Source organism: Mandrillus leucophaeus, unplaced genomic scaffold (genome assembly GCF_000951045.1).
Source record: "Mandrillus leucophaeus isolate KB7577 unplaced genomic scaffold, Mleu.le_1.0 Scaffold23, whole genome shotgun sequence".
Classification (NCBI taxonomy): domain Eukaryota; kingdom Metazoa; phylum Chordata; class Mammalia; order Primates; family Cercopithecidae; genus Mandrillus; species Mandrillus leucophaeus.
In genome coordinates this window covers 1915047-1931260 of record NW_012102365.1, presented here as the reverse complement: position 1 = coordinate 1931260, position 16214 = coordinate 1915047, and the positions used below count along the sequence as shown (strand labels likewise).

Here is a 16214-nt window from a genome sequence, read left to right as displayed (position 1 = left end):
GCCGACCATCGGATGCCCCAGATTCCTAGGACCCAATCCCGGATTTCAGAACCTCAGGACCTTGCAAGTCCGAGCTCGGATTTCTCCCTGGACTTTAGATTTCTGGAAAGGGACGTCAGGCCGGATTCCGGATCCCTAGATCCCGTGGGAGATTCTCCGATTCCGACCGGATTCCAGGTCCCAAGATTCCTGATCTGCCGGCCCAGGCTCCTGCCCCGCCCCGGGTTCCCAGTGCGCAGCGCCCAGCGCCTGAGCGCCCCCGCATGGCGGGGCAGTGTCCCCGGTCCGGGGCGGAGCGCGCCGGCAGCTGCTGGCAGGACCCGCTGGCCGTGGCGCTGAGCCGGGGCCGGCCGTTCGCAGCGCCCCCGGGCCGGGGCTGTGCGCGGAGCCGGCCGCTCAGCGTGGTCTATGTGCTGACCCGGGAGCCGCAGCCCGGGCTGGAGCCTGGAGAGGGAACCGAGGCGGAGCCGCTGCCCCTGCGCTGCCTGCGCGAGGCTTGCGCGCAGCTCCCCCGGCCGCGGCCGCCCCCGCAGCTGCGCAGCCTGCCCTTCGGGACGCTGGCGCTAGGCGACACCGCTGCGCTGGATGCCTTCTACAACGCGGGTGAGCGCGCTCGGGGCGGGGCCGGATCCGGGCGGGACTCAGGGTCCTGGGAGGGGACCCAGCCGGGCTCGACGGCTCAAGGGAGGGGCCGAGAGGGTTACCGGGTCTAGGGGACTTAAAGTGAGATGCAGCTGAAGGGCTTGGGACAGGGCCGTGAAAAAAGTGGGATTTAGGGGATCTGGGGCGCGGCCAGGCTCGGGACGAGACAGGGATCCGGGCGCAGCTCCAGGGCTCGGGGTTGGGGCTTAGGCACCCTTCAGTCGGAGCAGCGCCCAGCGAGCCGGGCGAGGATGAGGCGGGGCTTTGGAACTCTGGGGCGGGGCGGGGCGGGGAGCGGCGCGGGGCTGGACTCAGCCTCAGCCTCAGGAGGATGTCACGCGGATCTCTTGAGGACAATTACTGGGAAAGGAGCTTGGACTTAGGGAAAGGGGCTGTACCCGGGAGGCTGGAGTTGAGGTGTCCTAGCATACTGTTTCCGAGGATCGGGCTGGAGAAGTAAACAGAGAAGCGAAGGGGCCCAACGGGACTGGATACTGGGTGAGGGAGCTTAGGTTAAGTGGCCTCAGTGGCCAAGAAAGAATGGGCGGGGAAGTGGGCGGGGAAGGATGGGCCAGGGGCGGGGCCAGAAGGAGGCTATTTCCTCGCGGGTCACTCCTCCCTCCAACCAGCCCGCATGCTCCGCCCCCATACTTACTTGCTCATGCTGGAGTCCGGTAGCTGTGCTTCCTGGATGTCCATGAAATCGTAGCCTAAAATGAAGGCTGACCCGACGACCACTCGGACACAAAGACACAATTATCGACAGACACAAATCGCATACATGCTGACTCGTGCAGGCCCTAGCAGACGCTGTCATACACACAGGTACAGTCAGACATAGTAAGCCGTACATGTCACACATATACACATACATACATTTAGGCACAGCGTTGTCCATGCACACTGATGGTAGCCCCTTTCAAGAGACTGTGCTGAAGACCAAAGGGAGGGGACTTCTATGTTTGCGCAACTCCCACCTCCCAAATGTCCTGGAACAGACTCAATTGGTCCACAGCCTCCCTTCCCCCATGCCAGGTGCTCACAGGCTCTGAACCGTGGCCTGAGGGTCCCAGCCCAGTGAGTCCAACTCCTCTCCTGCAACACCACAGAGATCAGTTCTGTGAAAGTGCCGGGGGCCCCTAAAAAGGGCCGACTGAAGCCCAAAGCAGAAACAGACTCTACTGGAGTCCCACAGCAAGGCAGGTCAAGTCAGGATGGACCCCGGCTCCTTCCCCATCAAGCTGGGCTTCAGGGATCAGCGCCGCCCTCTCTGTGCCTGCAGACGTGGTGGTGCTGGAGGTGAGCAGCTCGCTGGTACAGCCCTCCCTGTTCTACCACCTTGGTGTGCGTGAGAGCTTCAGCATGACCAACAACGTGCTCCTCTGCTCCCAGGCCGACCTCCCTGACCTGCAGGCCCTGCGGGTAGGTGGCCTGGGGCTGGTGGGGGCAGGCACAGGGCTGGGGTAAGGCCTACACAGAACACCAGTATCTGACTGTCTGCCTCCTGCAGGAGGATGTTTTCCAGAAGAACTCGGTGAGCAGAATCCACCTCTCACTCGAAAGTGCCCTTTGACTTCCACTATGACCTCTGACCTCCACTAATCCTCCTGGCTTCCTCAGTCACCTAACGCCCCCCTGACATCCCATGTGTTCCTCTGTTTCCTGTTGCCTCCTCTCATGACGGGTGCCCCTTTCCTGCGATTCCAATTCCCACTGGTGCTGACCTTTGATGCTCTCACTCCCCTTGTCTAGCCCTGTGCTGACCTCTGACCTCACTGATTCCTGCCTCCCTCCCACCAGGATTGCGTTGGCAGTTACACACTGATCCCCTATGTGGTGACGGCCACTGGTCGGGTGCTGTGTGGCGATGCCGGCCTTCTGCGGGGCCTGGCTGATGGGCTGGTACAGGCTGGAGTGGGGACCGAGGCTCTGCTCACTCCCCTGGTGGGCCGGCTTGCCCGCCTGCTGGAGGCCACACCCACAGACTCTTGGTAATGAGGGCCCCCAGGGAGGGTGCTCCAGGAGGGGGCTGGTGAGGGTACGGTGGGCTGGGGCTGAGGTGCAGGCCCCACCATTCTCTCTCCCTGCCTCCCCTGCCCTGGGCACCAGTGGCTATTTCCGGGAGACCATTCGGCAGGACATCCGGCAGGCACGGGAGCGGTTCAGTGGGCCACAGCTGCGGCAGGAGCTGGCTCGGCTGCAGCGGAGACTGGACAGCGTGGAGCTGCTGAGCCCCGACATCATCATGAACTTGCTGCTTTCCTACCGCGATGTGCAAGTGCGTGGTGCTCAGAGACGCAGTAGGGCAGCTGGCATTTGAGGTCAGACAAACCCAAGTTCAGTTCCTGGCTGGGCCACTTGCTCACTGGTGGCTTTGGGCAGATGATCAAACGTCTCTGAGTGTTGGCTTCCTTATTTGTTAGACAGGATGAGCATGTAGCTGCCTCCTGGGGCTGTTGTGGGGTTGGGAATGCCCAACATGGGGTGAACAGCAGGTTCTCCCTGTGAGGTGTGGTGTCTGCTGGGCCTGAGGAGGCGTGCAGAAGATGGTGGCTGGGTGGGATGTCAGGTGTGGGAAAGGACCCTGGCCCAAGGTTCCTCGGGGCCTGGAAGCCCATGATGCCAGTACTTGCTGTTCCCTGATGCAGGACTACTCGGCCATCATTGAGCTGGTGGAGACGCTGCAGGCCTTGCCCACCTGTGATGTGGCCGAGCAGCATAATGTCTGCTTCCACTACACTTTTGCCCTCAACCGGTGAGTGGCAGAGCAAGGGTTAGGTCATAGCCACATAAAGGTTTCCGAAACCTGGGTCTCTGCTGTGCAAAGCCATTGCTGTCTGGGATCACTGCTGTTCCGGGAATTGGCTGACCAGGGTCACTGATGTCAGTAGGTCCCTGTTGTTCTGAGTTACTGCTGCCTGGTCGGGGTGGGGGAAGTGGTGCTGCCTGTGGTATGGTCACCACTGTTCAAGATCACTGCTCCTAAGGGTCATTGCATCTAGGAATCACTTCTATCTGAGGTCACTACCCCTAGAGAGGTCAGTGCTGGCCAGGGTCACTATCATTTTGAGGTTATTATTGTCAGGCCCATGGAAGGGTCCCTGCTGTTCAGTGTCTGGAGGTCCCTGAACAGAGTAGGCCAGGGCCATCAGGGAGGGCCTGAGCCCATCTTTTTCCTAGGAGGAACAGGCCTGGGGACCGGGCGAAGGCCCTGGCCGTGCTGCTGCCACTGGTACAGCTTGAGGGCTCCGTGGCACCTGATCTGTACTGCATGTGTGGCCGTATCTACAAGGACATGTTCTTCAGTTCAGGTTTCCAGGATGCCGGGCACCGGGAGCAGGCCTATCACTGGTAAGGAGCACAGTGAGTGGCTGGTGGGCTGAGCTATGAGATGAGGGATGGTGCTGTGGGCATCGGTCCAGCCTTGTGCCCCCTACCCCCACCCCAGGTATCGCAAGGCTTTTGATGTAGAGCCCAGCCTCCACTCGGGCATCAATGCAGCTGTGCTCCTCATTGCCGCCGGGCAGCACTTTGAGGATTCCAAGGAGCTCCGGCTAATAGGTGAGCACAGATCCTGGCTCTTGTCTCATCACCCACAGGGGTTCAGAGGGGCCTGGGAAGAGGGCAGGGAGAGAGCACACTAGGTAAGAGTTAGGATGAGTTCATCCATTTGGACTGTCCTGCCCATACCCACACCTGGGTCCTAATACCTGTTCTGGGCCCTCAGGAGCCCTCAAACCCACAAATGTTCCCTAACACATCTGCATGTTCATATACCTGTGCCTGAGCTCCTGTTCCCACCCGAGATCTTGCCACACCCAATGGTTTACTCATATCTATGTTCATGTCCACACTCGGGCCCACAAAAATGGTGGGCCTCACTCACCCCTGCACCCACACTCACTGGAGCCCATGCCCCTCTCCCCCAGGCATGAAGCTGGGCTGCCTGCTGGCCCGCAAAGGCTGCGTGGAGAAGATGCAGTATTACTGGGATGTGGGTTTCTACCTGGGAGCCCAGATCCTCGCCAATGACCCCACCCAGGTGGTGCTGGCTGCAGAGCAGCTGTATAAGCTCAATGCCCCCATATGGTAGGTGGCCCCCTCTGCATTCTTGGCCTGACCTGGGCTGTCAGCTCCTGCACCTATGTCCGTTGGCATGCTAGACTGAACCCTGAGGCAATGGCCTGGCTTTTAGACCAGTGCCCGTGGCACCCCATGCCAATGTTCTAGCTATATCCAGGCCAGTTTCCTCTCCCTGGCAGTGCTGGTTGGTGCCTGCGCTGAACTGAGGATGCGGCTTTGCGTGCAGGTACCTGGTGTCTGTGATGGAGACCTTCCTGCTTTACCAGCACTTTAGGCCCACGCCAGCAGAGCCCCGTGGAGGGCCACCACGCCGTGCCCACTTCTGGCTCCACTTCTTGCTACAGTCCTGCCAACCATTCAAGATGGCCTGTCCCCAGGGTGACCAGTGCTTGGTGAGGCTTGTAGGGGTGGTGGACCTGGGAAAGGGGTAAGCCCCTTCTGACCCACCCTACTCCCCCACTGCCTGCAGGTGCTGGTCCTGGAGATGAACAAGGTGCTGCTGCCTGCAAATCTCGAGGTTCGGGGTACTGACCCAGTGAGCACAGTGACCCTGAGCTTGCTGGAGCCTGAGACCCAGGTGAAGTCGCTGCTGAGGCCCCTCACCTCTGCTGGGACCTTTTCTGTGGAGCCTTTCTCCCATTCTCAGACCCTTCTCCTGTCCCCAGCACCCCCGATCACACCTCATTTCTTCTTGCAGGACATTCCCTCCAGCTGGACCTTCCCAGTCGCCTCCATATGTGGAGTCAGGTGATAGGCGGGACCTGGGGCCACTGGAAAGACAGGAGGTGAGGGTCGCTGCCACTCAGCCTGACACTCACTGGGTTCTTCATCCCTTCCCAGCGCCTCCAAGCGCGACGAGCGCTGCTGCTTCCTCTATGCACTCCCCCCGGCTCAGGACGTCCAGCTGTGCTTCCCCAGCGTAGGGCATTGCCAGTGGTGAGCAGTCTTTCATGGTCAGGGTACTCTGAGGACCAGGATGCCCAGGGGAGTGGGGGAAAGAAAGGGACGACGTCCCTTGGGTGCCCCGGGTTATGTGGGGACCAAGATGCCCCTCCCGTGAGTCTTACTTCCCCCACCTTCAGGTTCTGCGGCCTGATCCAGGCCTTGGTGACGAACTCGGATTCCACGGTGCCCGCGGAGGAGGCAGAGGGCGTGGGGGAGGTGTTGGAGGTGAGGACGCGGGACTGGGAGCTCGCGGAGGGCGAGGGGCCGCGCGCCCTGCTGAACCCCATCTCACTCCGTGCCCGGCAGTTTGATTATGAGTACACGGAGACGGGCGAGCGGCTGGTGCTGGGCAAGGGCACGTATGGGGTGGTGTACGCGGGCCGTGATCGCCACACGAGGGTGCGCATCGCCATCAAGGAGATCCCGGAGCGGGACAGCAGGTGCGGTGCGTGGCCGCGCGGGCGGGGCTGAGGGCTTGCGAGGGCTGAGTGGCTCCTGTGGGCGGGGCCTAGTGGGCGGGCTCGTAGGACCTGAGAGTTCGAGCCCTGTGGACTGGGCCCGTGGGCGGAACAGCCAGGACCGTGCGGGCGGGATTGAGGTCTGGAGGGTCCTATGGGCAGGGTAGTAAGGGTGCGGAGGTTGGGAGAGGGCTTGTGGGCGGGGCAGGTCCTTGGGGCGGGGCCAGGCTGGGGCGGGATGGGCTGGGCTTCTCTGCCCACATCGGTCCCTTTCCTCTCTCCCCTACCTCCCCCCAGGTTTTCTCAGCCCCTGCATGAAGAAATCGCTCTTCACAAACGCCTGCGCCACAAGAACATAGTGCGCTATCTGGGCTCAGCTAGCCAGGGCGGCTACCTTAAGATCTTTATGGAGGAAGTGCCTGGAGGTGCCTGCCCTGTGTGGGATGGGAATGAAACCGAGGTGTGGGGCATGGTACCGAGGCAGGCAGGGTTGGAGAGCCCAGGGGGAAATGCACCCTAGTGCGTGTGGGTGGTGTAGCCTAGAATTAGCTGAGGAGTGGCGCTGGGTGATGGAGTTGGGGCTATGACATGGGTGTGTCTGGGCCTTGAGCAGAGATGCGGGCTGGAGCCAGTGGGTGGGTACAATGAATTTGGACTGTCCCCACCCAGGCAGCCTGTCATCCTTGCTGCGGTCAGTGTGGGGACCCCTGAAGGACAACGAGAGCACCATCAGTTTCTACACCCGCCAGATCCTGCAGGGACTTGGCTATTTGCACGACAACCACATCGTACACAGGGACATTAAGGTAAGCCCTGGGGCTGGCCCGCCCTCATCTGCTGGGGGTGGCAGGGGAGGACATGGTCTCAGACGCAGGCTGGCAGATTAAGTGAGCAGACCTGTTGCAAAGGGTAGGAAATTAATCAGGGAGGCTCTTTAGAGAAGGAGGGGAGAAGTTCAGCTCTGAAGCCAAACCAATTGTCAGCTCCCAGCCCCAGAGGGGCATGTAAGTGGGATGGCAAGGGGAGAGTGTTGACAGAGGCAGGACCAGGCTGGGATCTCCAGGAGATGGGATCCCAGAAAGAGGGTCTGGTTCTGCTGGCAGGGGCCCAGCCCAGTGTCCACTAATGACTATCGATCAGGGGGACAATGTGCTGATCAACACCTTCAGTGGGCTGCTCAAGATTTCTGACTTTGGCACCTCCAAGCGACTGGCAGGAATCACACCTTGCACTGAGACCTTCACAGGTAACAAGGTGTGGGGGTGCTGAGTGGGGATGCTGACCTGGGGCAGAAGATGTCTTGGAACTTTCCAGGGAATGGGATTGCTCCTAGGCATGGAGTTAGAGTCCTAATGGGGAATGAAACCCAGGGTGAGTGATTGGGCCAGGGCTGAGGTGATGGCATCTAGAACTGGAGCTTGGATAAGTGATGAAACTGACTTTAGCACTTGAGGAGTGTTGATGTAGACCAAGGTGGGAGTTGGAGGAAAAAGCTGGTGATGGAGTTCAGGGGGACGATGCAATCCAGGATGTGCGCTGGAGCGCTACTGTGGGTGATGGAGTCTGCGAATGTGGTGGAGCCCAGGGTGAATGATGGAAGCCTTGGCAGGTGATGGAGCCTCGGGTGGTGATGGAACTCAGGATAGATGTTTGATGGCCAGGATAGGTGTTGAGGTACGTTTTGGATGATAGGTTCAGTATGGGTGCAGTCGACCTGAGGATGATGGCATTCCCCTCCCCTCTCCAACCCCATGTTAAAGCCTAGATGGGGCTGGGCGCGGTGGCTCAAGCCTGTAATCCCAGCACTTTGGGAGGCCGAGACGGGCGGATCACGAGGTCAGGAGATCGAGACCATCCTGGCTAACACGGTGAAACCCCGTCTCTACTAAAAAATACAAAAAAGTAGCCGGGCGAGGTGGCGGGCGCCTGTAGTCCCAGCTACTCGGGAGGCTGAGGCAGGAGAATGACGTGAACCCGGGAGGCGGAGCTTACAGTGAGCCGAGGTATTGAGTGCATAGACTGCTGAAAGAAAATAAGAATAAAAAAAAAAAAAAAAAAAAAAAAAAAAGCCTAGATGGGCATCAGTGCTCCTGCTTCTGTCCTAGGAACTCTGCAGTATATGGCCCCAGAAATCATTGACCAGGGCCCACGCGGGTATGGGAAAGCAGCTGACATCTGGTCACTGGGCTGCACTGTCATTGAGATGGCCACGGGTCGCCCCCCCTTCCATGAGCTAGGGAGCCCACAGGCTGCCATGTTTCAGGTAAGACCCCTTTGGGCCTGGCACATGGAAGTGGCATAGGGCCAGCCTGGGCCTTGGACACCTCTGAATGTCACCCTTGTTCACCCTCCCCCAACAGGTGGGTATGTACAAGGTCCATCCACCAATGCCCAGCTCTCTGTCGGCTGAGGCCCAAGCCTTTCTCCTTCGAACTTTTGAGCCAGACCCCCGCCTCCGAGCCAGCGCCCAGGCACTGCTAGGGGACCCCTTCCTGCAGCCTGGGAAAAGGAGCCGCAGCCCCAGCTCCCCCCAACATGTTCCACGGCCCTCAGGTGCTTGGAGGTGGCGGGATGGACACACTGGAGGGCAGAGGAGTTGTGGAGCTGTGAGGGGGGAAGAGGGCCCTGCTGACAGCTCTGTCCCTCCCTCAGATGCCCCTTCCGCCAGTCCCATTCCTTCAGCCGACTCAACCACCCAGTCTCAGACATTCCCGCGCCCTCAGGCACTGTCTCAGCACCCGCCCAGCCCCCCGAAGCGCTGCCTCAGTTATGGGGGCACCAGCCAGCTCCGGTGAGACCTAGGCTCCTGGGATGGGTTCCCTTTGCCTGGTTTTGCCTTTTTCTCCCCTCCTACAAAAGCCCTCCTTGGGGACTTGGGCATCTTGACCACTTGTGAATGTGGCATTTGGTGCCTCCCCATGCCCTGTTCTGGCAACTCTAACTTGGACTTGTTGTGTCCTCTCAGTGCGGGATTTATCTATGTCCATCCCTGTGAGGTAGGCATAAAAGTAGGAGAGCCAGAATTCAAACCCGGCAGCAGAGGTGACTGGCTGGTTGCTGCCGGTCTTCAATCAGCCGCTCGCCCTTGTGCCCAGGGTGCCCGAGGAGCCTGCGGCCGAGGAGCCTGCGTCTCCGGAGGAGAGTTCGGGGCTGAGCCTGCTGCACCAGGAAAGCAAGCGTCGGGCCATGCTGGCCGCGGTGCTGGAGCAGGAGCTGCCAGCGCTGGCGGAGAATCTGCACCAGGAGCAGGAGCAGGAGCAGGAGCAGGAGCAGGAGCAGGAGCAGGTGGGCGGCCCACCCTAGCGCCCCCTGGTGGTAGCGCGGGGTCAGGACACCTGTTGATGTTCCCGCACCCCACCACCCCACCTCCGTGGCAGCGTCTCATTTGGCTGGAACACTCGCTGACCACCCCTCTCTTCCTTCTCAGGGGTCCCGTCTGGGCAGAAACTATGTGGAAGAGCTGCTGCGATGCCTCGGGGCACACATCCACACTCCTAACCGCCGGCAGCTGGCCCAGGAGCTGCGGGCTCTGCAAGGACGGCTGAGGGCCCAGGGCCTTGGGCCTGCACTTCTGCACGGACCGCTCTTTGCCTTCCCGGATGCGGTGAGGGCGCCTTCTGGTAGTGAGAGCTGCCCAACAACAGGTAGTGAGCTCCCCGTGCCTGGGGAGGTGCCAGGACTTGATGTTCCAAGATTCCCTGTCTCCTCCCTGAAGATCAGGCCTGCAGCAAAAAACCGTCTGCCCAGTCCTAGCTTCCCAGCCCCTCCCTGGACCTCAAGCCCGCCCATCCCACTTGCCTCCCGCCGAAGACTTTCTAGGCCTTTCCAACTCAAGCCCTGCCTCTAGTTGAGGCTCAGCTGTCTCAGCGGCGCCCTCCCTCCCCCTGCAGGTGAAGCAGATCCTCCGCAGGCGCCAGATCCGTCCACACTGGATGTTCGTTCTGGACTCACTGCTCAGCCGTGCTGTGCGGGCAGCCCTGGCTGTGCTGGGCCCGGGTAGGAGGGGAGTGCCACGGGCCTCCTGCCAGCGAGGGTGTGGTGCTTGCTGGGCGCGGTGAACATCTAATGGGGCCGGTGGGGGCCAGGCGGGACAGGGGCAGGCAGGCGCCGGTGGGGGCGTGACTAAATGGACATCTCCCATACCGGCACTGCCTGGGGCCTGCCCAGAGCTGGGCACCCTACCCCCGCACGCCCTTGCTGGGGTCTGGGGGTCCCAAACAGGCGTTGTAGCCTTGCCTGAGTTCACGGCACCCGGCTGCAGAGGTGGAGAAGGAGGCGGTCTCACTGAGGTCAGAGGAGCTGAGTAAAGAAGGGGACTCCCAGCAGAGGCCACAGCAGAGCCCAGGCCAGCAGAGCCTGCTTCCAGTGGAGCCTGAGCAGGGCCCCGCTCCTCTGATGGTGCAGCTGAGCCTCTTGAGGGCAGAGACTGATCGGTAAAGCCCCTTGGAATCGCTCATAGCCTCTGCCGGGCTTCAACCCACTCCCCACTCACCACTCCATTCTACTCTTCTCTGCCCCACAGGCTGCGGGAAGTCCTGGCGGGGAAGGAACGGGAGTACCAGGCCCTGGTGCAGCGGGCTCTACAGCGGCTGAATGAGGAAGTCCGGACCTATGCCCTGGCCCCAGAGCCCCCAGGTGAGTGGGCCTTGGCTGGAGAACACTATTGGTGGGTTCGAGGCAGCTTCTAGCAGGAGGCACTCTTGGGCTCATCACCTGACTGCTTCTTGACAGCCGCTCTTTCAACGGACCAGGGCCTGGTGCAATGGCTACAGGAACTGAATGTGGATTCAGGCACCATCCAAATGGTGAGGTGGGGAGTGCTTGGCTATCCCTGACCTCACCAGCCAAAGCCTCCATCTCTGTCCGTCTGCCCGCTCTTCTCACTGTGCCCTCTGATGCAGAGAATCTCAATACTGGAAGAACACTTAGTATTCTCTTCCCATTGTATGGATGAGAAAACTGAGGCCCAGAAGGGGGGTGTGATCTGCCTCAGTATTTTGGCAGCAGAGCAGAGCTAGTACCCGGGTCTCTGGACACATCTTTCTGTAATTTCTTATTTCCCTGTTTCTGCGGGTCTTTGTCCACATCCAGCTGTTGAACCATAGCTTCACCCTCCACACCCTGCTCACCTATGCCACTCGAGATGACCTCATCTATACCCGCATCAGGTACGTCCTGGGTCCCCCAAGGGTGAACCATGCATGTGGCCTCATCCTGGCCAACTGCAGGCCTGCCTAGGTTCCTTCCTGGAAACCAAAGGGGCACCTGGGTCTCCTAAGGACAGAGGGGGCACTGGGCAGACAGTGGGTGCAAGAGAGAGTCCAGGGCCACCTTCCGGCTGAGCCACACAGAGTCCATTACCCCCAGGGGAGGGATGGTATGCCGCATCTGGAGGGCCATCTTGGCACAGCGAGCAGGATCCACGCCAGTCACCCCTGGAGCCCGAGAGGCTGAATGAGGGCATCAGAGGCCAGACAGATCCAAGGATGGATGAATGGAGAGGACAAAGGCAGCTTCTGACACACCAGCCCCAGGACCTGGGGTGACTGGAGGAAGCCAGGCGAGTGGGGGCCAGGACTGGTTCCAGTGAGAGAAACCAACCACAGGCGCCCAAGCACTACCAGACAAAACGTATTAAACAGAACACTTTTGAACCTTTGTCCTGGCAATTTTGGAGGTGTATGGGGGGAGGGGTACCCTGGGAAGAGCCTCCTAGGTCTTTTAAAAAAATTTTTTTTTAGGCCGGGTGTGGTGGCTCACGCCTGTAATCCCAGCACTTTGGGAGGCCAAAGCGGGTGGATCACGAGGTCAGGAGTTCGAGACCAGCCTGACCAACATGATGAAACCCCGTCTCTACTAAAAATACAAAAATTTGCTGGGTGTGGTGGCTTGTGCCTGTAATCCCAGCTACTCGGGAGGCTGAGGCAGGACAATCGCTTGAACCCAGGAGGCAGAGGTTGCAGTGAGCCGAGATCACGCCATTGCACTCCAGAGCAAGACTTTATCTCAAAAAAAAAAAAAAAAAATTTTTTTAGAGACAAGGTCTTACTCTGTCATCCAGGCTGGAGTGCAGTGGCATAGTCATATTCACTGCAGCCTCAAGCTTCTGGATTCAAGTGATCCTTCCTCCTCAGCCTCATGAGTAGCTGGGACCGCAGGTGTGCACCACCACACTCAGCTAATTTGTAGACTTTTTTTTGTAGAAATAACATCTTGCTTTGTGGCATAGCTCACTGCAGCCTCAAACTCCTGGGCACAAGCAATCTGCCTGCCTCAGCCTCCTGAGTAGCTGGGACTACAGGCATGTGACACCACCACTTGCAGCTAATTTTTAGAATTTTGTAGAGATGTGGTCTTGTTATGTTGCTCAGACTGGTCTTGAACTCTTGGGCTCAAGTGATGCTTCTGCCTCAGCCTCCCAAAGCATTGGGATTACAGGTGTGAAACACTGTGCCTGGCTTCTCTGAAGTCTTTGTGGCGGAGTCTAAAGTTCCTTAATCTGGCCCCTCTTACTTCCCTGGCTCTTTCCTGCAATCACTTTTCTTCCTCCCTGCCCCAGCAGACACCAGCCTTTTATTGCCCCTAGAGCAGACTTTATTGACTTTAGCCAAGGGCAGGCCCTGAGATGGGGGTCCAGAGAGAGAGGCTTGGTCGGACTACGTCCTGGGGGCCAGGTTGGTTCTGAGGGGTAGGAGGCCATCCACCCACTCGCACGGCTGCTCCAGGAGGGCCTGCCACAGCCGCTTCTCCTCTGGTGTGGAATCCATCCAGGGCACCTGCAGCCCATAGCTGCTGCCTGGATGTGGGTGGGCAGGGGTTGAGGGCATGATCACATTGGACACCTTGGGGCCCCCAAACACATAATCTGCCTGGTCCCAGATTATGCACTGTCCCCCATTACCACCCTCAGTTCTCAGTAGATATCAAAGCTCAGGAAAGGACAGAGAGGTATCCAGGGCCACACGCTGAGCCCCCATCTCCCAGGGCCTGTCTCAGGGAGCTACCCCACTTACCAGTGCCCAGGCTGAGGCGTGTGCCCCCCAGCTGGCGGCTGGCCAGGGCCCCATGGTCCCAGAGGGAGAGCTCGGCACAAGCCTGGCGCAGGTCGGCAGGCCCAAAGCCATCGTACACCATGGTGTGGTTGAACACAGGTCTGAGGCTGCGTCGCACAACCCTTGTACGCTGGCGGCTGGCCCGGCTGTCATCAGGCAGTACGAAGCTGTGCGGGAGGTGGCCTGGCATCAGGTGACCACCCCTCACACTCCCTAGAGTCATCCAGTCACCATGTCCCACTCATTCTCCCTCACATATGTCTGTGTCCCCTGGCTCCTGCCTGCCTGACCTCAGACCCTCACTGCCCTGGGACCTTTGCAGCAGCCTCCTCTCAGGTCTCCTGGCTTTAAAAGTTACAACTCCTGGCTGGGCACAGTGGCTCACACCTATAATCCCAGCACTTTGGGAGGCTGAGGTGGGTGGATCACCTGAGGTCAGAAGTTCGAGACCAGCCTGGTCAACATGGTGAAACCCCATCTCTACTAAAAACACAAAAATTAGCTGGGTATGGTGGTGTGCACCTGTAATCCCACCTACTCGGGAGGCTGAGGCAGGAGAATCGCTTGAGCCCAGGAAACTGAGGCTGCAGTGAGCTGAGATCGTGCCACTGCACTCCAGCCTAGGCAACAGAGCGAGACTGCGTCTTAAAAAAAATAATACTAAAGAAAAAATTACAACTCCTATTCACAGGGCTGCAGAGCGATGTCTCTGAAATGCAATTCTGCTACTCTCGCTGGCTCAGTGACTTTCATTATCTCCCTGTTGCTCCACCACCACCCCTCCTCAAGCAGTTTCCAAGGTTTTTCTTTCTTTCTTCCTTTCTTGTTTTTTGAGACAGAGTCTTGCTCTGTTTTGCCCAGGCTGGGGTGCAGTGGCATGGTCTTGGCTTACTGCAGCCTTCCAGGTTCCAGTGATTCTCTCGCCTCAGTCTCTCAAGTAGCTGGGATTACAGGTGCCCGCCACCACGCCTGGCTAATATTTTGTACTTTTAGTAGAGATGGGGTGTCACCATGTTGGTCAGGCTGTTCTAGAAATCCTGACCTCAAGTGATCCACCTGCCTCAGCCTCTCAGAGTGCTGGGATTACAGGCGTGAGCCACCATGCCTGGCCTGTTTCCAAGGTTTTCAAAGCCTGGGAACCCCCTCTTCAAAATACAGTGTTGCTCAGAAGTACAATACCTGAAAGAAAGAACGCCTCTGGCTGCATCAGGGTGGACACCCAGAAGTGATCTGCCCACGGCCATTTCACTCTCTAAGGGTGGGGGCAGCACCTGGAGGCACCCCTAGAAGTCCCCTGGAAGCTTACTTTGAAGACCACTGAACTGTAAGTTCCAGGCCAAGCCCCACAGCCTGACCTCTCAGGTTCTCTGCGGAAGGACCCCTGCAGCCCTCAGCCTCAGCTTTTCAACAAGTCCTACAGGCGGCAGTCACACTGAAATGCAGCTCCTCAAAGGTGTCCTCAACTTTCCTGACTCCAGGCCTTTGCTCAAACCATCCCCCTCACCCCTGCTCAGTGGTGAAAGCCATGGCTGCGTGATCAAGGGTTGATTAGTAGGGGTTTGTGGAGGTTGGGCACTCCACTGCAGTCAAAAGAAAGGGAAGCCCCGAGGGCCAGCACTCCTCACCATTGTACGTAAGTGTCCAGGGATCCTGCCCGCAGTGGCAGGAGGTCCCGAGCCTCCTTCACCCAGAAGTGCAGCTCCCCGCTCGGGGGCAGTCCAGCGCCTGCGGAGAGGCTTGGCTCAGGCCCGCAAGTCCACCACCCCTAAACCCAGAGACAGGAGTCTCCCGCTTTTCAGGGCGTGTCCAGCTTGGCCTCTCCGGCTATCACTCACCCTCGGAGCCGGCGGGGACGTACTTGAGGGACAGGGCGAGTAGCCCGCGGCTCGGAAGGTCGTCGGGAGAGAGTGGGACCTGCGAGAGGCGGGCTTGTCGTGGAGCAGGGGCTAATGGAAAGGGGTCTCAGGAGGGTGGGGTCTGCAGACCCGGATGGGGTGCGGTTAGCAGAAACGGCGGGGCCTGCAGGGCGGAACCTAGGGGTCCCAGTGCCCTCATGGAAGGGGCCTTGGCAGGCCGGCTTCACCTGGGGCCGTGAGGTTAAGAGGTTGAGGGGAGGCTCTGTCGAAGGAGGGGTCTGAGGGGGCTGCGGGAGAGCCTGGCGGGGTAAATGCAGGAGACCCGAGCCGCAGGTCTCCCCACGAGGCCTGGCTGCCTCACCCGGGGCTGCAGGGGGAGCCAGGTGGGCTCAGAGCCCCAGTCCCACGTGTCCAAGGGCACTTCAGCTTCACCCAGAAAGATGTTGCGACCCAGGCTTTCGCGGTGCCACACGGACAGGCTCAGCACGCGGCCCTGCAGCTCGGCCTGCGGGACGGAGTACTGGGGACAGGAGGTGCACTTTAGCGGAGCACTGCTGGTGGCCCGCGTAGATGCTGCGCGAGTTGGCTGGGGCGGGTCCTACCGCGTTCCTACCGTGAAGGAATTCTGGGGAGCCCCGAAGGGCATTAATGGGGGCCTGGACTATCACCACGCCCACCACAAGGCTGACACACTGGAGAACGAGTTAATAGGCTCCCCGCCGATCCTCCAGGCTGCCCTTGCCACCTCGCCCCGCAGGAAGGGGCGTCCTGTTCATTAACGGGGAACCGCACCGTGGTCCCAGTCTCACCCGGAGAGTCTCGTTGAAAACCGGATTCAGATTCCGTTTCTTCACTGCCGTCTTGCGCTTGCTCTGCTTATCCGGGAGGAGGTAGCTTTTGACGTAGCTGGGAAGGTGAGAACCCGAGGTGAGGAGGGGCCCTCCCAGAGTCTTCTCCCCTGCCTGTGGGCTCCCCCAGCCACCACCCTGAACACATGCCAGGCCTCGTGCTAAGCGCTTTACAGGGATTGTCTCAATCCCACGCCTCCCAATAACGCTGTTGTTCCCATTTTGAACATGAGAACGAGGAGGCCGGCCGACACCCTCTGCATGGTGGGCTGGGCTGTGACAGCCGCGCCCCGCTTGGCCGACCGGGCACTCACGGGTCTGAGCGGCGGC

General features: G+C 59.6%; 2 protein-coding genes across 3 annotated transcripts in view; one reads left to right on the top strand and one right to left on the bottom strand.

The window, feature by feature from the left end:
- MAP3K6 (mitogen-activated protein kinase kinase kinase 6) lies at positions 1–11787 on the top strand. 2 transcript variants are annotated; one of them, XM_011981677.1, is made up of 29 exons: positions 1–603; positions 1925–2064; positions 2153–2176; positions 2443–2633; positions 2752–2920; positions 3291–3397; positions 3823–3993; positions 4091–4203; positions 4572–4731; positions 4952–5117; positions 5195–5302; positions 5423–5472; positions 5566–5661; positions 5808–5895; positions 5977–6110; positions 6426–6553; positions 6798–6934; positions 7269–7374; positions 8234–8391; positions 8489–8681; positions 8781–8919; positions 9224–9413; positions 9556–9732; positions 10019–10124; positions 10390–10561; positions 10651–10763; positions 10860–10933; positions 11220–11296; positions 11496–11787. In XM_011981677.1, exons 1-29 carry the CDS (start codon positions 264–266, stop codon positions 11584–11586), a joined length of 3918 nt encoding a protein of 1305 aa, XP_011837067.1. In that variant the 5' UTR covers positions 1–263; the 3' UTR covers positions 11587–11787. The 2 variants fall into 2 exon arrangements, with proteins under 2 accessions (XP_011837067.1, XP_011837068.1); XM_011981678.1 differs by lacking the exon at positions 2153–2176.
- Positions 11788–12704: 917 nt separating this feature from the next.
- Positions 12705–16214, bottom strand: part of SYTL1 (synaptotagmin-like 1) — a 9047-nt gene continuing 5537 nt past the window's right edge. Inside the window, exons 5-10 of the mRNA XM_011981756.1 lie at positions 15846–16214; positions 15398–15556; positions 15016–15094; positions 14806–14905; positions 13142–13347; positions 12705–12924 (exon numbers count right to left, since the gene is read on the bottom strand). Coding sequence (XP_011837146.1) covers positions 12785–12924; positions 13142–13347; positions 14806–14905; positions 15016–15094; positions 15398–15556; positions 15846–16214 — 1053 coding nt within the window. The 3' untranslated portion in view covers positions 12705–12784. The remainder of the gene's footprint in view (positions 12925–13141; positions 13348–14805; positions 14906–15015; positions 15095–15397; positions 15557–15845) is intronic.